Raw genomic sequence first — 27121 nt, 5'->3', positions numbered from 1 at the left:
GCGCGCAGGCGCACGCCATTCCTTCCTATGCCGATGGTGCCGCATACCAACAAACGAAGGAGAAAGAGATGGGACGGGAAGAGCTTTATTAGGCTCTGCTTCCAGCCTTGGGCACGCGGGTCCTGCCCGCCCGGGGCCCGGGTTACGGTGCGCCCCCGCCACCCTCCTCCTCGTCGTCGTCGGCCTCCACGTCGAGGCCCGGGATACCGCGGATCTGGCGCTGAAGCGCCCCGCCCAGCAGGGGCACGGCCTCCTCCTCCTCCTCGGGGGGCGGTGGCGGTGGCGGAGACGCGGCCCCGGGGGCCGGCTCCGGGGGCACGGGGGGCTGCGCCGGCGCGCCCTCTGCACCCTCCGCGCCCCCTGCCGCTTCGACCAGCGCGCCCTCGTCCAGGGCGCCGCCCTCGGCCTCCTCCTGTTCCTTCTCTTCCTCGGGGCTATCGGTGAACGGGTTCTCACCCTGTGGGGAGGGAAGCGGACACTGAAGGGAGCGAGGACCCGCGGGAGCCGGAGGCCGGGGGCCAGGCGCCGGGGCACCTCACCTTCAGATAGCGCTCCAGCTTCTTGCTGATGATTTTGTTGTTGAGGATGCTGCGGGCCACCATAAGCGAGGACTTCTTGGACTGCTCCATCATGAGCTGCAGGCAAGGCAGGCAGGGCTGGAGGGGCTGCTCTGGGCGCCAGAAAGCCCCCCTCCCACACCCCACTAGATCTGCGGAGCCCTCCCAAACCCCTGGGCTCAGCACAGCCAAGCACTCTAACCACGTGATGTAGGTGTACAAGTGTACCTTGGGTACAAGCGTAGGCCACTCTACAAGCACGGAGCTAAGACCTGATCTGATCTTTGCTCGAATGCTCCATTCTTCCGCATCATACGTACTTACTGTAATTTTTTTTTCGTACTGTATGTAATTGATTAAAGACATATGTCTTTACAGCTGTACAGCAGAAATCTGATGTGCTTACATAAAAACTACAAACAGTGAACAAATTAGGAAACCTACTAAAAGCCAAAGTTGCAACCTATTATCAAGAAGCCAACTGCCCATACGCAAGGAACTCTTTAGAATCAACAGGGAGGATATGATCTGGAATACAAATGTCAAAGAGTACATTTAAGTGAAATACCTCCTTTTAACCCATAGAATTCCGAGGATGAAGAATTATATACCCTAAATGGCAAGGGTGAAGAGAGGAGTCCTACCCTGACGGTGACAAGGTCAACTGTTTACTTTCTGGAAAGCAGTTTGATAAAATGTATCAAAATTAAGTTTGTCTCAAAAATTTGTCTCAGTAATTCTTTACAAGAATAAGAATCTATCCTAAGACTTGGAAACATTCATGCACATAGTTGCAGAAAAACTGGAAAACACCTAAAAGTTCTGTGTAAATAAATCATACATTCAAAAGAACACCATGCAGTCCTTAAAATAGGGCTCATTTCTGGGACCCCTGGGTGGCTCAGTTGGTTAAACATCTGACTTCAGCTCAGGTCATGATCCTGGGATCTTGACCCATGTGAGACTTTGTGCTCGGCAGGGAGTCTCCCTCTATTTCTGCTCCTCCCCACCAATGGTGCATGCACTCTCAAATAAGATTTTATTTTAAAAAATAGGGCTTATCTCCCTCTGTGTGCTGAGAAAGGCAGTATGCATAGCATGCCAGAGCCTTTTGTCTGGAAGGATTTACACTGAAATGCTAAGTGGTTTCCTCAATGGTGGAAGTACAGACAAATCTCACTTTTGTCAGTATGAAGATAATGTATATATAAAGCCACAAGCTGGAAGATGAAGGCTATTTCTGTTGGCATGGGGGAGCCCCACCCCCAGGAACCTTACTGCCGCATCCCAGCCACCTCTTTATATCATCCTCTCACTTGCTGTTTCTATTCTGTTTCCCCACCTTCACTTTTTCTTTACTCATTTTCTTTACTATTTGGGGAAAATAGGGATAGTCCTCATACATGCTCAAAATGAAACAAGTTAAAGATGCACAATTAGGATGCTAGGTCAGATCATTTCGTCTGCAGCTCATCACTTGCCAACACATGATCCTCCTTCCTGTCAGCACAGATATGTACACGCAACTCCCAAGGGAAGCCCACTTACAGGGTTTCCAGATTTTTGCTACAAGAACCAAACGCCACCAGAATAAACTTAAATACTTCCATGTTGGTGCTACCCAACAGGTTCCCCAAAGTGATGGTGTCTCAGTACTCTGCAAAAAAGTTGTAGTACGTTGTAGTAGTAAGTCGGGCTTCCTCCACCTGTATTAAAACAATGTACTTATCCTTTTGCCTCCTCAGCAGCATCAGATGTTCCCACTGTTGGGTACTTTTGCAGTTGAAGGAAAGAAAATAATGTATGCATCCTCTTGTGGCATTTCCCTGCCCACCAGCGAATCTGAGAGATCTGATACGCACATGGGGCCACCTGCCCAGCATTTCTAGGAGGTCATCTTCTCCACGACCTCTGGGTTTCCTGGCTTGCTCAGGAAGGCTTTCTGCAACCTCAAGGTAAACAATCTAAATTTTGCTCTTTTATTTTTCACATCATTTCTGGAATTTAAATATGTTGCAGGAGATTAAAGGTCCAGCTTTCTTGTTCAGAAATTTGTGAGATAAACCGGTTTCTCCATTAAATTGACATACAGGCCTATAATAATCCCTTCTCCACAAATCTGAAATCCAGAAGGAAAAAGTTTTCCCCTAAAACTCCATTGTGTTTTTGAGCCATCTTTATTTATACCACTTATATAAGTCATTTGAGGCATTACTGATGGTTCAACTATTAAGTCACCTTCCCAGGTCCCACCTAGGGATGTTAGTGACCATCCTAGGGTTTCAGATAAGGAACCTGTGCTGACTTTGATAATTACTAAGTTCCAAAACATACTGGGAACCTTCATTAGACTCTAACTCTATTCTGGTTCCACCACTGTATTACTATGCCAGTATCGCTCTTCGTTTTTAATTGCAGTGGCTTTGAAGAAATATTTTATCTGCTAAACCAATTCCTTAAACTCAACTATCACTCTTTCTATAATTTTCTGGACTGTTGTTAGACTTTTAGTTCTACAACATAGGGCGGCCCAGGTGGCTCAGCGGTTTAGTGCCACCTTTGACCCAGGGCCTGATCCTAGAGACCTGGGATCAAGTCCCATATCAGGCTTCCTGCATAGATCCTGCTTCTCCCTCTGTCTGTGCCTCTGCCTCTCTCCCTGTGTCTCTCATGAATAAATAAATAAAATCTTTAAAATAATAATAATTCTACAACATAAACTTTAAATCAATTTCTCCAGTCCTCCTCCCCAGAGTATGATGGGAACCCCCATGAACTATCCACATTAATATGAGGAGATGTAGTGTTTGTTTTGCTCTGCTATTAAGTCTCTATGAAGCACACCATATATTCCTTTATTCATTGAAGTCTTGTTTCCTATCCTTGCAGTTTAAGATCCCATACCTTTCTTCTTAAATCTATAGTCCTAGTTATTTTATATACTTTGTGGTTATTTGTGAGTATATTTTCCCCATTTTCATTTCTAACTGGGTTATTACCAGAATGGAAGCTATTGCTTTCTGGATATTATCTTGAATTCCACCCTTTATCAAATTCTGTTATTAACACCATTTTGTTGGAATCATTCAGCTCTTCTAAGAATATAATTTGCATATAAAGTTTCCTTTCTAGCATTTCATACAAATACTGTTGCTATTTTTTTTTCTTTTTTTTTTTTTAAGATTTTACTTATTTATTTGAGAGAGAGAAAGAGAGTCTGAGTGCACACAAGCCAGAGGCAGAGGAAGAGAGAGAAGCAGATTCCCTGCTGAGCAGGGAGCCCAATGCAGGGCTCTATCCCAGGACCCTGCAATCATGACCTGAGCCAAAGGCAGACACCTAACCGCTGAGCCACCCAGGCATCCCTAAAAGTTTTATTTATAAGTAACCTCTACACCCAACATGGAGTTTGAACTCAACCCCGAGATCAAGAATTATAAGCTCAATGGAGTCAGCCAAGCACCCCTACTGAGCACTTTTATTCTTTAATAATAGAATGTATGGTTTCTTTTTTAAGCTTTTATTTATTTATTCATGAGAGAGAGGGAGAGAGAGGCAGACACAAGCAGAGGGAGAAGCAGGCTCCATGCAAGGAGCCTGATGTGGGACTTGATCCCAGGACTCCGGGTTCATGCCCTGAGAGCCAAAGGCAGACACTCAACGGTTGAAGCCACCCAGGCGTCCCAAAATGTATGGTTTCATTTTGGCATTATCCTTATCCGATTATTGGAACTAAGGTTAAAAAAAAAATCTTCCTTAAAACACAACAGAAGATAGACTTCCAGTATGACAACTTGAGAAGCTACATGGACCTGCTCCCTGGTGAAACTGATAAAGACTATAGAAGAACACAACCCTTTAAAGTCAAGGGAAAAGGTCCTAAGGACATATAGCAAATGAAGAAACACTAAGCAAGGAAAAGCTACTAAAACTCAGTAAAGATTGTGAGTTGTGGTTAAAAGATGACCTGTTGCTTCCCTGCCTTCCCCAGCTCAGTGATGGAAAACCCCATTCCAGATGTTGCAGCAAGAATACAGGGCTCTGACTCTTCCCAGAAGGATGGAAGAGTTCAGCAGTTCTCATCTAGCCCCTACTACCTGCTGCTAAAGCTAGGTTCTAGGAAGGTTCAGCTCAGAGGTGGGGGTTCCCTTCTTTTCTCCTGTCCCCAGACTTCTGGAATGGAGACTTTGCTGAGAATACCAGGTTTCATACTGCTCTTGCTCTGGCTTATTCATAAAGCAGAGGTCTCATGCCTTGGGAGAGGCAAACCAAACCAAGATCGGAGGTTATAGCTAACGGCCCCTCTCCCGAATATCTCCTAAAGCAGCAGATGCTCAGGAATAAGCATTCTATAATCCCCAGCCCAGCTCCAGAGCACAGGCTTAGGTTTTACCCAGGCACAAGCCTTAAAAGTGAGCTTCTAAATCTTTCCAGAAGAACTAACTTTATTCGAAAGAATGTAAGGAAGTTCAAAACAGAGGGCTCTCTCAAAGCAGTGGAGGGTGTGGGAAAAGCCAATTAAAAGAAGACTAGTAGATTTGATACCAACATAAACTAAACCATCAGCTGCCCTCCTTACCAGAGACCAGTAAAACAGTTAAGAGCCTCCAGGGCTCAGAACTCTTAAACAATGACCTCAAAAATAATCCTATAAAAGAGCCTGGATTTAATTGATTGGATCAGATTAGAGAGCAATTGAATGCCTCAAGGCATTGCTGAAAACAAGACAGCAATCAGCCAACAATTTATGCAGTTTATAATAGTTTAAGTGTAGTCTGGAAAAGAAAGAGAACCTTCTCAAAACCACTGTTATCCCAGGCTGGCTGTGCACTTGCCTTGCCCATGGCTTCCTCTTCCAAGGCACCCTAGCAAAGGCTTCACATTGTAGGGATGAAAGAGACTTCAAAAAAATAATTTGACTAGACAAACAAATACAGGAATAAGACTGGGGTGGAAAGAAGGAAAAGGCATGATCATGACACTTTTTCATCAAATACAGAATATCAGTAAAGAGACAAATTATAAAAAACAAAAATAAGTAAGTCTTGGAGCTAGAAAGTACAACTGAAATGAAAAATGCACTATATGGGGTTGATGGTAGATTTGAACTGGCAGAAGAATTCGAGAATCTATAGATTGGTAGAGATATGATCTGAAAAACAGAACAAAGGAAGAAAAATATTCTCAGATAACCTTGGGACATCACTAGATGACCCGACATGTGCATAATGGTAACACCAGAAGAGGAACAAGATGCAGAAAAAAAATATATGAAGAAAAAATACATACAAACTTGCTAAATCTGATGAATAACTTTAACCTAGAGATCCAACAAGCTCAACAAACTCCAAGTAAAATAAATACAAAGAGATCCACAAAAAGACTTATCATAATGCTAAAAGCCAAAGACAAGGGAAAAATCTTGAAAGCATCAAAAGAAAAATGAATCATCACTTAAAAGGGAATCCCAATAAGGCTAAAGGTTGGCTCCTTATGAGAAACAAGGCCAGAAAGCAGCAAAATAACTTATTTACAACATTCGGGGTGCCTGGGTAGCTCAGCTGGTTAAGCATCTGCCTTTAGCTCAGATCATCCTGGGGTCCTGGGATGGAGCTCAGCAGGGAGCATGCTTCTCCCTAGCCCTCTGCTGTTCCCCCTGCTTGTGTTCTCTCTCTTTCAAATAAAGTCTTTAAAGAAAAAGTGTCACCAAGACTTCTATGCCTAGCAAAGCTATCTTTCAAAAATGAGGTGAAATAAATACATTCCACAATCAAGAATACCTGAGAGAGGGCAGCCCGGGTGGCTCAGCGGTTTAGCACTGCCTTCAGCCCGGGGCCTGATTCTGGAGCCTGGGGAATCGAGTCCCACATCAGGCTCCCTGCACGGAGCCTGCTTCTCCCTCTGCCTCTGTCTCTGCCTCTCTCTCTCTGTGTCTCTCATGAACAAATAAATAAAATCTTAAAAAAAAAAAAAAAAAAAAAAAGAATACCTGAGAGAGTATGCTTCCATACCTTGTAAGAAATACCAAAGGAAGTTCTTCAGGCTGAAAACAAGTAATGCCAGACAGTAATGTGAATCCACGTGAAAGACAACAAAGGTAATTATAAAAGAGACACTATAAATATGCAGTTCTTTGCCAGTCTTCTCAACTGACTGAAAGAAAGTTGTACAGAGCAATACACACACACACTCTTGTACTGTTTGGCCTATAACACAGAAATATAACATGTTTGCCAATAACAGCACAAAGGTGTGGGGGGGGACTATAGCTGTATTGAACTGATAAGGAAATGAATACAGGTGGTAAGTTAAATCCACAGGAAAAACCCAAATGAAGAGAACCAAAAATGAGAAATAAGAAGGCTAAGATAACAGAAGCTAGAAGCTAGGAATATAAAATTGCTCTTTCTTCTGTCAGCTTCCTTAAAAGATATAAAATTACATAAAGTAGTTATGATCCTGTATTATACTATTGCCTTTTTTTGGGGGGGATTATAACACATACAGATAAAAATTGTAGCAGTAATAACACAAAAACCTCCTATGTAAAGAGAGGTATATAGGAGTAACTCAATCCCACTGCAATTAAGTTGTTATCTGAAGAAGATTCTGAGAAGTTAATATATGTAAGGTAAGGTCTAGAGAAACCACTCAGAAAATAATGCCCAAAAATGTAGTGCGTGTGTGCGCGCACGTACACACGCGCGCGCGAACACAAGCCATTAAGGAAATTAAAATGTTACAGTAGAAAATTAAAACAGTAAAGAGGGAATAGAACAAGAGATGTAAATCCAACAATCTCAGTAATAACATTAAATGTGAATGGACAAGTGATCCAATCAAAAGAGTCAAACTGGATTAAAAAAAAAAAAAGAGCTCAAAAGATCCAAATTAAAAGAGCTAAAACTTATAAAACTCTTATGAGAAACACAAGGATAAATCTTTGTGACCCTGGATTTAACAATGGATTCTCAGCGATGGCGCCCCAAGCACAAGCTAACAAACGAAATAAACTGGACTTTATCACAATGAAACTTTTGTACTGTAGACACATCAAGAAGGTGAGAAATCAACCCACAGATTGGGAGAAAATGTTTGTAAATCATAGATCTGATAAGGGATTTGTGTCTAGAATACATAAAAAACTTGTTTTCAAGATTTTATTTATTTAGGAGAGGGAGAAAGGGAATGCACAAGCATGTGTGCATGGCGGGAGGGGCAGAAAGGGGAAGGGAAAGAGGGAGAAGGAGACAATCTCAAGCAGACTCCCACTGAACATGGAGCCCAACTCAGAGCTTGATCTCACAACTGAGATCATGACCTGAGCTGAAACCAGATCAGGAGTTGGACACTTAACAGACTGAGCCAGCCAGGTACCCCTAAAACATATAAAAAACTCTTTAACTCAAAAAGACCATACAATTAAAAAACAAATACAGGATCTTAATAGACATTTCTCCAACTCCAAGGACATAGACAAATGGCCAACAAACCCATTAAAAGATGCTCAACATCATGGTCATTAGGGAAATTTAAATAAAAAATAAACAATGGATACCACTTCATACCCACTAAGAAGGCTAGAATGAGAAAGTCATAAAATCAGTGCTAGAGAGGTGTGGAGAAGTCGGAATCTGCACACTACTGCTGATGGGAATATAAAACAGTGCAGACGCTCAGGCAGTTAAACAGAGTTACTATTGGATCCAGACATTCCACACCTAGACTGGTACCCAAGAGAAATAAAAACATATGCCCACACAAAAACTTGTACACAAATATTCAAATGCTTATAATAGCATAGTTCACAATAGCCAAAAGATGAAAACCATCCAAATGCCTAAACTAATAAACTGCTAGACCAAACGTGGTATATCCATGCAAGAGTGTAAGATTAGGCCGTACAAAGGAATGAAGTTCTGACACATGTTACCTGGATGAACCTTGGAAACATGCTGAGTGGAAGAAGCTGATTATAGAAGAGACCACGTATTATGTGACTCCATTTATGTGAAATGCTCAGAATGAGCAAATATGCAGAGACAAACAACTGGTTAGTGGTTGCCTAAGGTAGGGGAAGCATGGGGCAGGAGTTGGGGAGTGATAGCTAAAGGGCATGGGTTTCTCTGAAGTGATAAAAATGTTTTATAATTGATTGTGGTGATGGCTGCACAACTAATATACTAAAAACTACTGCACTGTATGGCTTAAATGGGTGAACTATATGCTATAAATTATATCTTAAACGGTGACCGAAAATAATAATTAGAAGCTTTCCATTCATATCTATAGCCTGGAATCTTTAAAAATACAGTATTTAAATTGTACTCAAATCTCTGTAAACTAATAACTTCCGGTGCTTTCTAACTTGCAAGTATCTTCTGTCTTTTGTCACCTAAGGAGTCCCTCTATTAACAGCTATGGCTTTTTCTTTTTTCAAACCTTTTCTAGGATCAATTTTGAATTTATGTTTTATTGGCTATCACTCATTTCACCTGATTTTCCACATTTTGATACCATGCACCATCCATCCTCTGCAGTCTGCTCTATTCCTACCCCGTTTATTAGCTCCCAGTTCCAGAAACTGGTGTTGGCAAGATCCCCACAAGATTTCCCACTGTTGACAATCAGTGCACCAAGATCAGAGATGAATTTGATGGCCATGGACAAAGGTTGAAAAATGCTATTTCAACTACGCTCCCCAGACTGCTATAATCTGCACATAAATCCCCTCCACCTCCTTCAGGGTCATGGCAGTCAAGCCTCTCCAGGCCTAGACCTGGTCCTGGACCTCTCAGCTCTACTGCCCAGCCCGTCCACCCCGAGTAGACCTCTAACAGCCACCTTCAGCCTAATCAATCAAAACACACCTTCCCTGGCTTCTTTGCTAGGCATTGAGGATACACTGGAAAATGCAACCGAGTTTGTTCATCTTCTTGCCAGACTTGCTCCTTTCCCTGTACCATATCCCTACCCCCTTATCTTAGCAGCTGCTCTGTCCACCTAGGTCCCCCCAAGCCAGAAGCCTGAGACATCCCAGACTCCTGGTCTCCTGGTCACTTCCTTAAACAGACCCTCTGTCCAGCCTTTCTCATCACTCCCAAAGTGAGGGCCCTCCTGTATCTTGGTACTGCAGCAGTGCCTTGTGCGCTTCCTGCCACTACCCATCTCACTCCACACCAGGTGCCATATCAGCTCTAATCCCCCTAGTGCTCGGCTTAAAAAACTGCCAACAGGACTGAGCCCAGCCCTTCAGCCCAGGCCCCATGAACCCCTCCTCTAGCAACACTCACACTGTATAATTCTTGTAGGGTTTCTGAACCTATTTGGCTAGTAGCTCCTATGCACAACACAGAAGTCCCCGTATCTCACAGCCTTAAGATCCAGTTCTAATGCCACCCACTCCCAGGCAGAGTTCCCATTTCCCTCCCCTTGCCCTGTACCTGCACTGAATACACTGTCAGAAATGTCTATGTCGGCCTGCCCCACCACATCTCCTGCAGTACCTCATGGGCAGAGGTCATAACCCCAGGACCTTCACAAGTCAATCCACAGGATGGTAGAAGGACACTGGTGGCCACTCACCCTGCGGTTCCGGTTGTGATCCATGGTCTTGAGGTGCTTCTGGATGATCCCAAACTGCATGGGAATGAAGAGGTCACAGGCTGCACAGTGGGCTGCCTCTACCTTCTTCACAAAATGCTCCATGGCAATTTCTGCAGGGGGGAGAAGGAGGGTCACCACAGGTTCCAGGTGCCTGAGACAGACCCAGCAGTTTAGGGAAACCACCAGACCAGCTCCTCACCTCACCCTGCCATTTCCACGTGGGCCTGAGGCTGTTCTCACTGACCCTCCCTGGGGGAACAGAGGGGTGTCGTGACCCCACTCTGAACACCAGAGGAGGGCAGGCTGAGTCTCTGCCTGCTTGGAGTGGAATGGAACCTACTCACCTTGGGTAAGATCCTGGTCTCTGTAGATCTGCTGGATCAGACCATCAAGGTCCTCCACGGTTTTCCGGAGTTCCTCTGTCTTCTTGGTCTTATTGGCGACATATTCCTGCCGAAGATACCGAGGTTTGTGCAGGCTGCTCTGTGTTCCTAGGGTTCTGAGCAGCTCAGAGCAGCCATGCTGCTGTGCCAAGGCTCACCTGCAGAAAGTCAGCCGTCTGCCTGGGGAGCTTGGTGCCTACATATTTAAAGTGCTCCTTATGGAACTTGCTATCGAGGTGGCTGGTCATCTCCTCCTCATAGAAGGTCCGGTATTTGCAGAGAGAACACACAAACTGGATCCTGCCACAGGAAAGAAATGCGGGGCTGAGGCCTCGATGGTCCCAGGGAGCAGTGCTGCCGCCTCACCCAACCCAGCTGCGAGCCCTGAAACAGGCCTTGCTCATGGGCCTCTGAAGTGTGGTCCCGGCAGGGGGACAGGCTAGGACCAGTGGGGCTGGGAGCAGAGGGACAGAAAGTCTGCAGTTACTGCAACGTGGGGGACATGGGAGGAACGCTTCCTTCCCAGACAGGAGGCTGAAACCTGAGGCAGCAGCTGCCGCCACAGGCAAGGAGTCGCTGGAAGGCTGCCGGTGGGCCTCTCTACCAAGGCTGGGCACGAGCGTGTGCATTTGGCCCAGCTGGGGACCGGAAGGAAGGATGCCCTGGCGTGAGCCAGGTGGCCCTGAGGTGCAGAGTGGAGTACGCAGTCCCGAGGCAGGGCCCGAAAAGGTGCTGCATCTTCCTTCTGGGTCTGGGGGACCGAAAGGCCCAGCCCATCCTCTGCTCAGAATGCTTGGGGGTGGTGTCGGGAGGGATGGGAGGCAAGCAGGCCTGGGCTCTTGCTGCCTCATCTTCCTCTTCCAAGAAGAGACCAGTCTGAGCTGGAAGGAGGACGCCCGCCTGGCCTGCCAGAGGGCAGCCTGGAGTCACCTGAGCGAGGTGCTCTGTCTGGGCCTGGTGTCCACAGCAGAAGCCCGGGGTCTGGGGCCTGGGCTGGAGCAGGCCGCCGTGGCAAGGGGCGGAGGAGGCCAGCCGCCACCGAGGCCTCGGGGCGGGTCCCTACCTCTGCCGGACGTCCTTATCTGGGCCACGGGGTCAGCTTTGTCTGGAGAGCCCAGGGGCCGGGCGCCGGCGAGGATGAGGAAGGTCCAGCAAGAGCAAGAGTCTGAGGCGGAGGAGGAGGAGGCAAGCGCCAGTGCGGGAGCCCTGAGGGCAGACAGACCCGACCAAGGGGCGTGAAGGGCTCAGCCGCAGACAGGCCCGGCCTGACAGGGCCGGCGGGCAGGGCAGAGGGCAGGCCCGAGGCTGCCACAGCCCACAGGTGCTGCCATCTCTCCTGGGCGCGGCGGCGGCCTCTTGGCAGCTAGCTGGGGTGGCACAGGCGCCTTGGACCTTGAGTCTCTGATGAGTTGGCCCCCTCCCGCAGGGGCATCAGGCCCCCAGTGCACCTCGGGGCTCGTGCGCCGAGTGACCTAGCGCTGGAGCTTCTGGGCAACGGTGCCGAGCAGTCGGGTCTCAGGTCAAAGACGCTAGCGGTCGCCAGGCGGCCGCAGTGGGGCGGGGAAGAGTCAGGCCTTGGGAGCTGGGCCTGGCGGAAAGCAGGGTCCATGCACGGCCGAGCAGGTGGCAGCTCCCGAGGGAGGCCAGAGGGCGGCGAGGCGGCAGAGCTATGGCCCTGCTCTCCAGGCGGCAGCCCCAGAGCGAGGCAGAGGCAAAGGAGTGGAGGGAAGCTGGTTACCTTTCTACCATGCGGTCTCTCTGCCGCTTTTTCTGCTTGTCCTGGCTCTTCTTGCCTGCCTGCAACTTGCGCTTGATCTGGCCACTATCATCCTGGATGCTCAAGGCCCCTGTGAAAACAGAGGAGGAGCACAGTCACTGGTTTGGTTCCACCAGGTCGGGGCAGGCCCTGGGGCCTCTGGCTGGATCACCCGCCTTCTACTCCAGACAGTCCATTCTGAAAGCAGCCGTCTGAACAAGGACTCTGGCCATGAGCAGGGCTGGGCACCCTGGCCTGGGCCATTTTGAGCCTAGGTCCTGAAGAGGAGAGGAACAGGCTGACCCCACCGCTCTCCAGAACACCCATACTCTGCTGTGGGCCACAGGGAGGCTGGAAGGTAAACAGAAGCCGTCTTGGAGGGGACACTGGCACAGGTTCAGAGGGGCCAGGTAGTGGGATGCAGAGAGGCCATGGCTGAGGCCTACGTGCAGCCCGCAGAGATAAAGAACCCAAAGCTCACAAAGCTTAGCCCACCCCCCACGGCGCACCGCGGCAACAGTGGGCTGAGGCTGGATTTGCTGTTAGGTACCTGCTGGCGCTCATCACTCAGGTAGGGGGACACGGACTCCCAACAGGGGCTGGAGAAGCACTAAGGGAGAGGACACGCAAACCAGAGCCGTAAAAACTGTGAGGGTCCCAGCTTGGACACCAGCCACCGAGGACTTGGAAGTGTGCACTACTGAAGGCCCTGAGGGCAAGGAGGATCCCTGTGCTTCCCGCCAACTCTTTTGCTTGCTGCCCCCACCAGAAGGTAAAACCAATGTGCTAAGCAGGGGCCAATGCCACCCATAGCCTGTCTGGGAAGAATGGTGGAGGTAGTGGGGATGGGAAGGGGGCAGAGGAACAGAAGCCCCCTGCCAGCACTTGCCCAGCCCCACAAAGGAGGGCCCATACTGGCTACATTTCTGTCTCAGCCCTGCCCTCAGCTGGGTCCCTCCAACTGGGAGGCATGGAAGAGCCTCCCCAGCACCCAGGCCACTTAGAAGACTTACCCTTTTCTGCATCCTCTTTGCCTTCTTCTTTGCCTTCTTCTTTTCCCTCTTCGTCTTCTCCTTCCTAGGATACCATTTGAAAAACTCCACATTAAAGTGTTTACAGTTGTTCATAATGGCTCTGAATAAGGCCCTGCTAAGTGCCAGGCACTGGGCCAAGAGCCTTCCCCCCTCACCAGCAGCCCTCACATAGGGGATTCATTCTACCATTTTCTGGGAAAGAAACCTGGCTTCCAGCTGGGTGGCCTGCTTGCAGCCTGTACTGTTTCCACCAGACCTCCACCTCCCTGTGCTGGGTACATGTGCATGACCAGGATGGCCCATGGCTCCTGGGGAGCACCCTGCTCTGTGGCACAGGGGCTCAGCCAGCCTACCCTCCTCCCCAGGCCCCGCCCACTGGCAACACATGGAGGAGCCCAGCCACTTACTGCTCTGGAGCCCTTCTCCACAGCCTCAGTGCCTTCAGTGCCCTCTGCGGCTTCCCCCTCGGTGCCCTCATCTGGAAAAGAAGAGGAGACAAGCTCAGCCTGGGAGCCCCATGGGGTAGGGGGCGGGAAGCAGCAGCCTACTGCCCAGCTCACCATTGTCTGAATCACTATTATCTGAGCAGTCCGTCCGGGTGGCTTTACTGTCTGGCTCATCAGGACTGCCGCACTGCTTTCTCTTCTTCTTCTTGGTCTGGGGTTGGAAAGAGGGAGCTGGGTCAGGGCAGGTGGCTCCATGCCCCTTGCTCCACCCAGTCAGGGGCCAGGAGGGATGAGAGGTCTCCTCCACTCACCCGGAAGTCGGCTGTGGTCCAGGTCTTCCAGGTCCGCCTCATCTGCTTCATGCCATTGCCAAACCCGAAGCCAAAGCGGGAGCCACCTGGGAAGGTGCCCCCGCCACGCATGCCCTGGAACATGCTGTACTCAGGGATGATGTTCTGAGAGAAGAGGGAGGGCAGCCGGGAGGCACCAGGCATGCACTGGCCCCGGGCCCCCATGGGGTCTTCCCACATGCGCCCATAGCCCGAGGCCATCGGCCGGCCACTCCTGGAGTCCCGGGCCCAGCCCTGAGCCCGTGGGCCAAAGGTGTCGCTGCCACGCATGCGGAACTGGTCACGGTAGGCATCGTACTGGCCCTCGTAGGCCATTTCCATCTCGGGGTCAAGTTCGCCATAGTCGTAGCCTGACCGGTATAGGTCGCGCTCGCTCAGAATGGCCCTCGAGTCACAGGCCTCATAGGAATCATATCTGCAGAAGCAGGTGGCAAGCATCAGGGACGCCCTCAGGTCCCACTACCCTTGGGTGGAGCCTACTGTTCCTGTCTATCCCCAAAGCTCCCAGTTCTGGGGACAGGAAGTCCTACTCTAGCACCTACACCACCCTGTCAGAGACGCTCAATGTTCAGGAATGACAATAAAAAGGCCTCTCAGGAGCCTCTGCACCAGCTAGGGGACTCAAAGAAAAACTGACAATAGGGTGGAGAAGGTCTCAGAGTGCATCAGCCTCAGCCCTTCGGAAGTATGTACATATCTGTGGTAGCCAAAATGCGCAAGGCTATTCCTCAGGGGCAGAGCCAAGCACTCCAGCTGTCCTCTGGCATATGGGCAGTCAAGCATACAAATGCCTGTCCAACAGGGATAATGATGCCTACGATGCCCCAAACCCTGTGCTGGTCTCATCCCTTTTGGCTGAGGGAACTTCGAATCTCCCAAAGGCCTTTACCACCCAACAGGCGAAGGGAAACAAACTGCAGAGTGCTTCCCAGGAAAGTCACGGAGTTTGCCCAGGGACTAGAGAAAAAGCTCTATCACACTGAACCCTCCATAGCAACTGGGAAGGCAGGCCAAACTTCCCTCCCAGGAGAAAGAGAGCACTGCAGAAAGCTCTTCTAACCGTGGACGCAGCCCACATACCCCTAGTCCCACACATCTTACAGGCACAGGGGCCCCTCCTGGCAAAGCCGGGCAGCCAAGAAGTGCCAGCAGCTGTGGGAGAAGTAGCTAGCACTACCTAGTTGTCACTCCCTCCCTCACCTCTGCTCCCCAGTTCTAGGCTATGGCAAGAAGGTACACAGGCAACTGGCACCAGCAGCGACAGGGTCCACACAGCCACTGAGCCAAAAGCCAAGAAGCCAAGCCCCTCCTGCCTTAAGTAGCCTCAGCTTGAGTGCAGTGGCTGCCAAGCATGGGGTATGTCTGGGGATCCCCACCTTTTTACTTGCTACAGTGTCAATGCATACATGTTCCTTTGGCAGCCTCTGCCCCCCAGTGGCCCTAGGACCTCATCTGAACCCAGCAGTGCCTGGCTTGACTCATCCTTACTCTCTGCTCTCTTTTCATCTGTCAGCTAGAGCCATTAGACTGCTCCACACCACCATGTGCTATCCTCATTGAAACCTCTCACTAGGGCACAAGGACTTCTGAGCCAGTACCAGTTTAGACAGTGACAAACAAATGCCCACAGCATGATGCTGTGGAATAAGGCAGATCTAGGTGGCAGGCCCAGCTCCACGAGCTATTCCTGGGTGTCTTCAGGCAAGAGTGTGACCTCTTGTGCTTCAAGAATGAGGACAAGAGTTCCTCACAAAGGTGCTTTTGAGGCTCAACAGGCACACAATCGTCAAGCTCAAAAGAGTGGCCTGGAAGTGTCCAAATTTTCTCTCTTATGTGGGGAGAGCCCAGCTTGTTGTGGTCAGCCCCAAAGGCTCATCATCCTGTTTCATGCCCAGGCCAATCTGTCCTGTCCCAACACTGTGTGGGATACAAAGTCTTATGCGAACTCCAAATGGCTGTCTCCAGAGGGAGGGGCCACTTAATGGTCTGGTCCTGAGAAGAGCCATTCAGAGGACACAGTGAAGCCGGCCCAGTTGGAACTTGTTCTTCCCCCTATAAGCTGGGGGGAGACTGGACACCAGGCAATTGCAAAGGGCAGGGAGGGGGCCCAGGCCAGAGAAGGGAAGCATAGCAGACCCTGAGCAGTCTTTAGGAGCCCCCAGCAGCAAAGCAAGGGGAGAGGCAGCAGACACAGGAGGCAGGTCAGAGAGGGAGGTGCCAGCAGGCAGCAAGCGTGCCAGCAAAGCCTCAGCCCCTGGGCAGACACCCACTCACCTTTCTCCACCTGAGCCGTACATGCCTCCTTGTATCATGTCTGTCTCCAAGTGTGGCACCATATCTAAGCGCTGGTTAATTCTGGACAAAACGGAATCGGCACTGGCACTACTCGCAGCACTAGGGTTTGCATTTGTGTCAGAGCTAGGCATTTCCCAAGAGTTTGAAGTGGCCATACCATACCCATAGTTGGTGCTGTTATCCTGGCCATAGCCATAGCCATAACCATAGTTCTCGTAGCCTGCAAGGAGAAACACAGAGACAGACGGACAGAGATGGCAGGGACAGGGAGAGGAGAGGCAGAGGTAGAGAGACAAACAGAGAAACAAGAACATCTGCTGTCACAGAGACAAGCTGGGGACCCTAGCCACCTGAGGTTGAGTGGGGTCCTAACCACAGGACCTCCTGTCAAAGAGTAGCTGGCCCCAGAGTAACCGGGGCCCCCAAAGGCACCTCCCAATATGCTCTGGGCAAGCTAAGCAGTGGCAGAAACACACAACCAGTCCAATCCCAAGGGAGAGAACAATAATCATGGGAATACTTGCCTCTGTTAGTCCCAGAGTTCCAAGTTCCATATCCTATAAAAAGTAAAAGCTCAATTACACCTACAATTGATTATAATACAAAAGCTTAATTCAAGTACAAATGAAGGCTATGATTCCCAGTATCTGACTGGTGACAGAAGAGCGAACCTCCCCTGAGAAGCCTTGAGCTTAAGAGCACTCCATAGATGACCCAGGCCCTGCCCTGCCCTGGTGCTCGAACTTCTGTGGCTCTGACCATCTGCTACTAAAGGGGCCTTCCCTTGCCAACACTGCCAGCTGAGGAATTTGGCTCTCATACTCCTCCCCTGAGGAGCCAGCTAGATTACCCCCACTTTCCGCTAACCACCAATCAGAGGAAGAGGAGAATGGGTTCTGGTGCCTCACACAGACTGCGTGAGAAGTACAGCACAAAGCCCACATCTACTCTGAAAACCATGTCACTCATATCACCCAAAAAAAGCCATCACAGAGAAACTGACCATCCTAGTTCCCTAAGTATATGCCTTAACAGGCAAGGCCACCAAACCCTTGGATCTCATGTGTGTGCTATGCTGAAACACACCCACAGAGGTAAGGACAATTCCCATCTTGAGAAAACAATCTGGAACATAGATTAAATATGCTCTGGATTTTATCACAGCACATAAGAAAAAAATTCATTCTTTCAGGAACACAAAGCCATCAAGAACTGACGAACTGCAAAGCCAAGTGGGCATTTCAACTCAAGCAAACATGGTTCCTCCAGGGGAGTCCACCAGAACTCTCCCAGTTCCAATCTCCAGTGAGATTCCAGAGTTGTCTCTTATTCTGTATTGTCTCTACCCCGCAGACACACAGGACCTGCTCATCCCAGGGCAGAGATCAAAGCTCAGTGAGAAGGCGGCATGATGAACGGCAGAGTCCAACCACAGAAGAGCAGGAGTGTATAAACTTGAAAAGATGGACAACAGGGCCAGGCCGAGGTCCTACACTTGGTTCCTCCTCGATCCAGCACATGAACAGAATGAGGAGGTGGAAACTTTAATGACCATTACATTTCATGCACCAGAGAGCTCACACTGCAAAACTCCTCTTGGTTGGGAAATCAAAGCAGAGGCTTCTCATTGGTTCATTTATTCAGCAATTGTCATCCTGAGCACACAAGAGCAGAGGCTGGTGGTGCTGGGCAATGCTCAAGCCTGGAGCACCGTCTATTAGAGACGCTTCTAACTAGAAAGCGGCAAGGGACAGCCAGCAGCAGGAGCCACGTAAGGGAGGAGAGGAAAAGGAGTTCTGACAGGTGAGAAGAGAGGCTGGCAGAGACCAGGGAATACTACACACACAGCCCTGGCAGCTAACAAGAGCCTGGTCACATGGATGTCTGCACCAGGACAATGGGCACTAGCTATTCAAAAGGAAACAGGACAGGGAAGCAAAGGCAGAGCTGCTGGGGCTGTGCTCATGAGGCCTATATACGGTCCTCCAGGGCTTTAGCTGCCAAAAGTCTGCCAGAACAGAGCAAGGAGGCACAAAGAAAGAAGCAGGAATGGGTGCTAAACTCTATAAACACAAGGACAGGCAAGTGGACAGGTAGGTGATGGTCTTGAAACAGGACTTGGAAAGCACTCTCCATGTGCTGGCTGCTATGTCCAGAAGAACCCAGACTCCTGGAAGAGTTTCCCAGCCAGGTCCCTTCAAGGGGAAATTTTTGTCTACACTATGAGGCCTGGGGAGTCCCAAGATGGGCCCCTTCCAACAGAACAACAGAGCTCACTTTCACCTTCAGAGGAGGATGAGACTAGTGTTGACATAGGGAATTTTAGGGACATATTTTTTTCTAATAAGAGAAAGACAACAGAAGAAGAGAAAAGTAGATGGTCACAGCAAACAAAAGGTACAGAACAAAAATATAAAACAATGTAAACATCCAACTTCAAGGAAATTATAATATACCTTCTCAGTGACATACTTCATAAAGACATCAAAAAAGAATCCATTAAGCCTCTGTAGTACAAGGAAATGCTTCTAGCTGTAGGCAAATAAATCAGGATACACAATTCTATCTACCTTTAAATTATTCAACTACTTAAACCAGGAATGCTGACAAAAGTATTAAAATGGTGGGATCACAGTTGACTGTTTCCCAAAATGTTATTTAAATGTTGTTATATTGGGGAAAAAAAAGTTGTTATATTGCTCTTATAATTTAAGCCAGAAGGAAATATAAAAAATATAAAATTGTCTTTACTCTTTCAGATTACCACCTACATAAAAAAACAAGAACAACAAAAACTACAACTCTACGAGTTACAAGAATAATCAAGCTGAGCAAGGTTTATTAGTAGGCATATATATATATATCTATATATATATATATACATACATATGATGCCTGGGTGGTTCAGCGGTTGAGCCCATCTGCCTTTGGCTCAGGGCGTGATCCTGGAGTACCAGGATCAAGTCCCACATCGGGCTCCCTGCATGGAGCCTGCTTCTCCCTCTATGTCTCTGCCTCTCTCTTTCTGGGTCTCTCATGAATAAATAAACAAAAGCTTAAAAAAAAAACAAAAACAAACAAAAAAAACCCGGGATGCCTGGGTGGCTCAGTTGGTTGAGCACTGTGATCATGATCCCAGGGTCCTGGGATTGAGTCCCACATCTGGCTTCCTGCTCAGTGGGGAGTGTGATTCTCCCCCTCCTTCCCACTTGTGCTCTCTCTATCCCTGTCTCTGTCTTTCTCAAATAAATAAATAAAATCTTTTAAAAAACTTAAAAATAGGGGATCCCTGGGTGGCTCAGCAGTTTAGTGCCTGCCTTCGGCCCAGGGTGTGATCCTGGAGTCCCGGGATCAAGTCCTGCGTCAGGCTCCCTGCATGGAGCTTGCTTCTCCCTCTGCCTGTGTCTCTGCCTCTCTCTCTCTCTCTCTCTGTCTCTCATGAATAAATAAAATTTTTTAAAAATTAAAAAAATAAAAATAAATTGAATGACATTGTATTGATGGATCAGAAAACTTAATATCATATGTTAATTCTTCCAAACAAATCTATAGATTCAAGGCCATTGAACTCAAAATCTCAGCAGGAATTCTTACAGAAATTGACAAACTGATTCTAAAAATTTATATGCCAAAAAATGGGAACTAAAATATCCAAGTCAATTCTGGAAAAAGAATAAAGCTGGAGAACTTCAATTAACTGACTTCATGACTCATTATGTAGTAATCAAGATGGGCTGGTACTGGAGGACATTCAGATACACAGGTGACCAGAATTAGAGTCCAAAAACAGATCGCCCCACATACAGTTCAAACTGATTTTCAACCAAGTTGAAAAAAGAACATTGACCTATACTGCACACTCTATAGAGATACTAACTCAAAATGGATCACAGAACAGATGTAAAACATAAAACTAGGAGGCACCTGAAAGAAAACAGAAGACCATCTTGGTGACCTGGAGTCAGGCAAAAATTTCTTAAGATGTGACCCCCAAATCACCATATACTAAAAAGAAAAAAAAGATTGATAAATAAGACGTCTTCAAAATGAAGAACGTGTGTTCTTTGAAAGATACTACTGATGAGAATAGACAAGCTACAGGCTGTGAGAAAAGATTTGCAAATGGCACATCTGCTAAAATGCTCCTACCCAGACTATGTAAACCAGAGGGAAAATAATACAAAAAAGCTGTGTAACCTGGGACTACAGTTTGGTTAGAAGGGATGAGGCAGACAGGGCAGGATAGGGAAGCCATACACACCAAGTTTCTACTTGTTCAGGAAGTATCAGATACCTCCTTACTCAATTTCAGAACATTTTAAGTCTCCTTTTCCCCTGGGACTAGTTGCAAATACTTCAGGAAGCTTACAACCATTTATTCAGCGACTCCTGAGATAATGCCATGGTGTAGGCTCAGTCTCTCCCCAGACCCTAGTAGTACAACAAATTCTCCATCTAAGCAAGCAAAGTATTATCCTTATTAATTCCAAAGAGGGCTCTTCATGAGGTCACAGACCACATGGTCACAGATCACAGAAAGACCAGCATTTATTGGCAGGTGGTTAGAGGTTGCCAGAACATACCAAGAGAACATCTATGGATTCTGTCGAGTGGCTACTTCTGAGTTAAAGATCTAATGCATCTGACCGTGACTGAAAAATCAATTGGACATTTCCCCTCTATCCTGTGTGAGAAGCCCACTGGCTTGAGATGGTCTGACTGATGGTTTCTAAAAACCCTGCTAGACCCAGGGAGGTAGCCTCTCTTACTTACAGGTCCCACACAGTAGAAGCTGAATTGATGGCTTGGTTTCTGCTCAGACCAATCCTCTGAACTTTGATTGGCCACTCTCCTTCCCAGGCCCTCAAGGGGATTTTCTGAGGCCAGACCTTTGTCACAGACCATATGCACTTCCAACAAAATGTTCCAGGATCAAAGGAATCAATCATTTACAGTTCCAAGAACTCCAGCTTGCTCAGTAAGCAGACATCTTTCCCATTACTGCCTCCAAGGGAAGTACTAGCCATTCCACTGGTCCACCACACCGCTGTCTTTAAGATTGCATTTGGACCAGCAGACAGTGAGAGCAGAGTCAAAGGCAACTAAGATACCAGCTTGCTCTGCCACTAGAAGGCAGAGTATTCACCCTCTGGTTCCCCGGGGACCCACACTTACCATAATCACAGGTGGGCTGAGCGCTCGTGTCTGAGTAGGTCGACTGCAAAGTGGTTTCAGATCCCTGGACAAAGCCTAAATATATGCACAGTGTGGTTAATTTCCCAAAACAAGCCACATGGAGATGACCTAAGACTGCCCTTCAGTGTAAACTGGCTGGCAGTCCCTCCCCTCAATGGAAAGCCTCCAAGAACTACAGCTTCTCAACACTTTAATTATACCTCCAGAACATATTAGCCAATTAAAAGACAGGCTATATTTAACTTGCTACATTAGAAGACCTGGATAAAAATGTTCATACATTTTAAACCAATATTCAGTTGCAATAAATGAGTACCCAAATTATTCAGTTAAATGAGGAAAATACTTATATCAAATGACAGAAAGGTGAGTGGCCTCCAATTCAAACAAGGATGGAGGTTGGTTCCGAACAATGTTAAGGCAGATAATACCCCTTCCCTTCCCCCAAATCTGAAACTGAAACTGCTTTGTATTTTTTGGTTTTCTCACAAAAACCGTGTACATTACGATTACCTCTCGAAAGCAATTACTTGGGGTGAGCATGTTTTCACCGAATATTATACATAGTATGCATATTATTTCCTATTTTCTCAATTCTCAAAACTGTTTCTCGATAAGTAAGGAAAACTTGAACCTCTATCAGAAACTTTTGCTCTTAAATGATGACTCCTGACACTATCTTTATTTTATTTTTTTTATAATAAATTTATTTTTTATTGGTGTTCAATTTACCAACATACAGAATAACACCCAGTGCTTATCCCGTCAAGTACACTATCTTTAAAATTGCATTTACAGGGCAGCCGGGTGGCTCAGCGGTTTAGCGCCGCCTTTAGCCCAGGGCGTGATCCTGGAGTCGGGGAATTGAGTCCCTAGTTGGGCTCCCTGTGTGGAGCTTGCTTCTCCCTCTCCCTCTCCCTCTCTGTCTCTCATGAATAAATAAATAAAAAATCTTAAAAAAATAAAATTACATTTACAAATATTTTAAATGATTTACCCTTAGCACTGAAACTACATACCATAAGAGGCAATTATTTGCTTATTCTCATCAGATTCAATTCAGGACCTAAAAATTAAAGCCAGTGCCTTTAATGCTTTTTTTCAACAAAAGTATACACCAAGTGCCTCCCCTGGGGTAGGCATTCACATGTTGACAGTCTCTCTAGCTCCTCTCTTAGGACCACAGCAACAAAGATGACCGTTAACAGCAGCCAACACTGAACAAGTGTTTCCCCTGCAGGGTGCTAAGAGCTTTATCTGCATTATTTTACTTCATCCTCAACACAGCCAACAAAGGGGACAGGGCCAAGATCCCTTACCCTGTAATTCCCAAGTCCAAAAAGGTCTGAAAACCAAGTGTTCTCCTCATATGTGGTGCCAACACTCATTGTGGGGCAAAAGTGACATGGGAGGACAATTAGGATTTTTCTTTACCCAACATGGTATAGAAATAATGCATTTAATTACAGGGTGCTGCCCTAGACCCCAGTAGGGGTGTTGTGGAATGCCCTCTCAAGCTAGAATTCCAAAATATAGCCAGCTCCAAGGGTTTCAAGTAAAGAACAGCAGAGCCACACTGTCTTTACTTCCCAGAGGAGGGATCAGAGACTGAGGCACTGGGGAAGGAGGAAGATAAAAGTACCCACACTAACCTTTTTTACCTTCCCTAATTAAAGAGGGTACATTATAATAGACTCCCTAAGGGACCCAGGACCTTCCCAAGAGGTCCGCATCCGAAATACTGAATGCATGTTTTGGATGATTCACTTTGGGGAGGCCCAACAGTGTAAAAATCTGTACCCTACACCTACCTTCTCCACTGTTTGCTCAACTAGCTTCCGGAAACCTGTTTGTTCAGTAACACAGCCACCAGCAAAATGGCTCCAGCCTTTAGGTAACCTGGCTGATACACGTTTGCGGCTGCAGCTGGAACCACCACACCCTGCCAGGAATACTAACTGGAACACAACAGAAGAGCTACAGAGCAAGAGATCTAGGTCTATTGAGAGGGGCCCTCGTTCTTCCCTGAGAAAAAAGACAATCCACTAAACCTTCAGAGATCAATGGCAACCTCCGCTCTAGTTCTGTACTCTCCATGTTAACATTTTGTTCCACAATACTGTCTGTCTCTAGAACAGGAAGTTATGCTTCAATTGTGAATAAATTCTTGTCTGGTTCATGAATCCTTCTCTTTTTGGTTTGATTTACCAGCCTGATCAGCTCTGGGTGAAAAAATAAAATAAGTGTTTGCCCCTATAAAGCTAAGTCAGACCATGGATTTATGATAATTACACATCATGATCCCTCCTTCCCTCTTGGTCTGTGAAAGACTGTGACATCTTTTCACTCAAAAATACAGAAAACTTCTCCATTTTCTTCTTTTTCTTCTTCTTCTTTTTTTTTTTTTTGAAAGGGAATCCTTTGAAGAAATGACTAAAGTGATTAAAAACTAGAGGACAACTGGAATGAGGTTAGGTTGACTCCAACCTCTACCATTTGGTGGTAACCAGCCTCCAAGATGGCTTCCACTCATTCTTGCCTCCTGAAATTGCTGTCCCTTCCCAAACTAACAGAGGTAGCAGTGTAACCAATAAGATTGCAGAAATAACTCAGTAGGACTTTTAAGGCTTCTGCCTTGCTCTCTGTTAGATCATCCACTCTGGGGACAACCAGCCACCATGCTGTAAGGACCTGCAAGCCCACATGGTTAGGAACCCAAAGCTAGCATCAACCTGCCAGCCATGTGAGTTAAGAGTCATCTTGGAGATGGATCCTTTAGCCTCGATCAAGCCTTCAGATAACTACAGTCCCAACTGACATCCAAAATGTAACCGCACGAGACATCCCAAGCCAGAACCATTCAGCTAAACTACTTACACATTACCTACACACACACACACACACACACACACACACACACACACACAAAACCTGTGAAATCAATGTTCTTATAAAAGGTTTGGTAGCATCTAAGGGCCTGATTTTAGATGTTTCTGTCCTGTTTTTCTATTGCTCCCATCCTTCCCCGTGGTGTCAGAGATGGAGTCCCCTTCCCCGAGTACACATAAAGTGACTGGGTTCAAAAGCTGGACAAGTTATCGAAAAAATTACTTATTTTAATCACCTCCCATGCTTAATAATAATGGTAACATTTGCTTCAAGGCCTCCAGAACTCCCTTTTTCTTTTTTCCCTTTTTTTTCAGAACTCCTTCTTAAAGTCAAATTGTTTGAAATGTGACTTAAGGGACGCCTGGTGGCTCAGTTAGTTAAATGTCAGCCTTCAGCTCAGGTCATGACCCCAGGGTCCTGAGACAGAGCCCTGCATTGGGCTCCCTGCTCTGCGGGGAGCTTGCTTCTCCCTCTCCCTCTGCTCCTGCTCCCCTTGCTTGTGCTTTCTTTCTCTGTCAAATAAATAAATAATCTTAAAACAAACAAACAAACAAACCCAACAACATACAAAGCAAACAGTGAAACGTGACTTAAATTTTTTTTTTTCTTTAGTGGTCTGCTTCTTAAAAGGGAAAGACAATATAAAGCTGCTGTGGTTTTTAGTTGATTAAGATCAAGGAAAAAGTAATCATTACCTCATTATCATGGCTCCCTCAGGAAACCAAGAATTAAAGCCTACAGGTCTGGAGTTGAAATTCAGACCTGGCCACTAACTCAGTCTCCTTGTCCATAAATATAAATGCTCCATTATTAAGCTACTCTATAGCACCCAACCATTCACCTTGTTTTTTTTTTCCCCCAGCAGTTCTGCTCCTAAAACCAAAGAACTATCTTCCAGTGCTAAGACTTGGTGAAAAGGGTTACATCTCAATTCCAGAGATGTCAGCGACTACCCTAGTGACTCTCCTTCTGAACCAGAAAGCTACAGAAAGACTGGGGCAAGGTTGTCCAACTTTGGTACTACTGATATTCTGGGCTGGATAATTTATTTGTGGTGGGGGCTGCCCTGTGCATTAGAGGATGTTTAGCAGTATTTCTGGCCTCTATCCACTGGATGATGGTAGCAACTCCACTCCCAGAGGTGACAAACACAAACATCTCCAAATGTTGCCAAATGTACTGGGGGGCGGAGGTGGAGGGAAGAATCAATCACCCTTGGTTGAGAACCACCGGCCTAAGGGATGGCTCCTTGAAAAACTAGGATTCTTGCCAAGCTCCTCACGTGGGGGCCAGAGGAGGGAGGCCTGGCATCACTTCCCTGCTGAGGCCAACATAAAGCAGCCTAAGGAACAGCCCCAAAGGCTCCAGTTCCATTGTCAGACCCCAACATTCCAAGCAGAATGTAGGTAACCCGGCAACCATACCTGCTCAAGCCTAATACCCCCGTCAAATGGGGAGGCCTCGTCTATGGCCCCGGGGCTGAGAAGCTTCCGGTGTTACTGCCAAGGCAGACGCAGGCGTGCTTTCAAATTCCCCCACAAGCGTCCAAGCATAGCCCAGGGCCCCCTCTTTGATCTCATCACCCACCTTCCCCTTTGCTCAAATCCCACTGGCCTCGCTAGCTGATCTAACCAGACGGGCGGTTTCTGCTCCTGGGCCTGTATGTCGATGGCCTCGCGGGTTAGATATCCTTAACCCCTTCATCCCATTCAGGTCTCTGATTCAAACGTCACCCTTAGACGTTGATCCCACTCACCCCCACCCCACCACTGCCCCTGAGCAAGCCCCTCGGCGTCAGATCGCCGGGGAATACATCCTACGTTCATTGGTTTCCCTGCTAGGGTCCGCCCCTAAGCTGCTGGAGGATTTCCTGTCCATGTCTCCGTGCCTGTTCAGCAGCTGACACCATGGCTGCGACAGATGGTGAATGAATTAATGGAGAGGCCGGTCGTTCCTCGCAAGGCTCACGCTCGGCCCCTCGGATCCCCCGCTCTCGCCCGGCGCCTCTCCGGGCCTAGGGCAGACAAAGGGGCCGGGAGGTGGGCAGCTACGCATTCCGCAGGGAAACCGCGCGGGGGAGGCTGCGGCAATGGCGACGGCAGCCCAGCCCTCTGACCCGTGTGTCGGGCTGAGGCCTGAACAACGGCGACCTGGGGCGTCTAGGTCCGAGGCCGGGCCAAGCGGGGAGGCGATGGGCGCAGAGAACGCAGGTGCGCAGGCGGGGCCCTCGGACACAGGCGCCAGGGGGCAGGACCTCGGGCAGCCGCGGGCCGGGACGCGAGGCCAGGAGCACAGAGAACTGAGGCGCCAAGGCGTGAGCCGGGGGAACCAGAGGCGACGGGCCCGCGGCGCCATTTTGTGACCGCAGAGAGGGCAGCGTCCAGGCCCCGGGGGAGGTGAGGGCGAGCCCGCTGTGGCTCTGGCGCGTCCCTGTCCCTCCCCCGCCGAAGCCCAACCCCTACCCTGCGGGCCCACCTGTGTAGCTCATGGTGGCAGCGAACACTGCACCCGAGGACTCAGGCAGCTGTCCGACACGTCCGACGCCGGGGTAGCGGCGACAACCCCCGGGGCCCCTTCTAACACAACCGAGCCCCACCCCCCGCCCCCAT

The 27121-nt window shown here is 48.0% G+C and overlaps 1 protein-coding gene across 1 annotated transcript; it reads right to left on the bottom strand.

Annotated features, from left to right (window-relative positions):
* Window positions 1-69: 69 nt before the first annotated feature.
* On the bottom strand, window positions 70-27121 carry AKAP8L (A-kinase anchoring protein 8 like). Its single transcript, XM_055344638.1, has 14 exons — window positions 26988-27121; window positions 21603-21677; window positions 16952-16984; window positions 16407-16647; window positions 14094-14547; window positions 13897-13993; window positions 13744-13814; window positions 13316-13379; window positions 12285-12393; window positions 10705-10846; window positions 10508-10613; window positions 10143-10273; window positions 540-635; window positions 70-457 (listed from the first exon to the last, which is right to left on the bottom strand). Exons 1-14 carry the CDS (start codon window positions 26998-27000, stop codon window positions 143-145), a joined length of 1947 nt encoding a protein of 648 aa, XP_055200613.1. The 5' UTR covers window positions 27001-27121; the 3' UTR covers window positions 70-142.

The sequence above is a fragment of the Nyctereutes procyonoides genome, unplaced genomic scaffold, assembly GCF_905146905.1.
Source record: "Nyctereutes procyonoides isolate TBG_1078 unplaced genomic scaffold, NYPRO_anot_genome, whole genome shotgun sequence".
NCBI classification, from domain to species: domain Eukaryota; kingdom Metazoa; phylum Chordata; class Mammalia; order Carnivora; family Canidae; genus Nyctereutes; species Nyctereutes procyonoides.
The sequence above is the reverse complement of the archived record's forward strand: the minus strand, read 5'-3'. Positions and strand labels throughout refer to the sequence as shown.

Bases quoted from the DNA above. Each gene is read 5' to 3' on its own strand.
- AKAP8L (XM_055344638.1), bottom strand. The intron at 14,548-16,406 runs GTGAGTGGGTGT...CTGCTTCTGCAG, and splicing joins TACGGCTCAGGTGGAGAAAG to ATATGATTCCTATGAGGCCT. The intron at 13,380-13,743 runs GTAAGTGGCTGG...ATGGTATCCTAG, and splicing joins TGGAGAAGGGCTCCAGAGCA to GAAGGAGAAGACGAAGAGGG.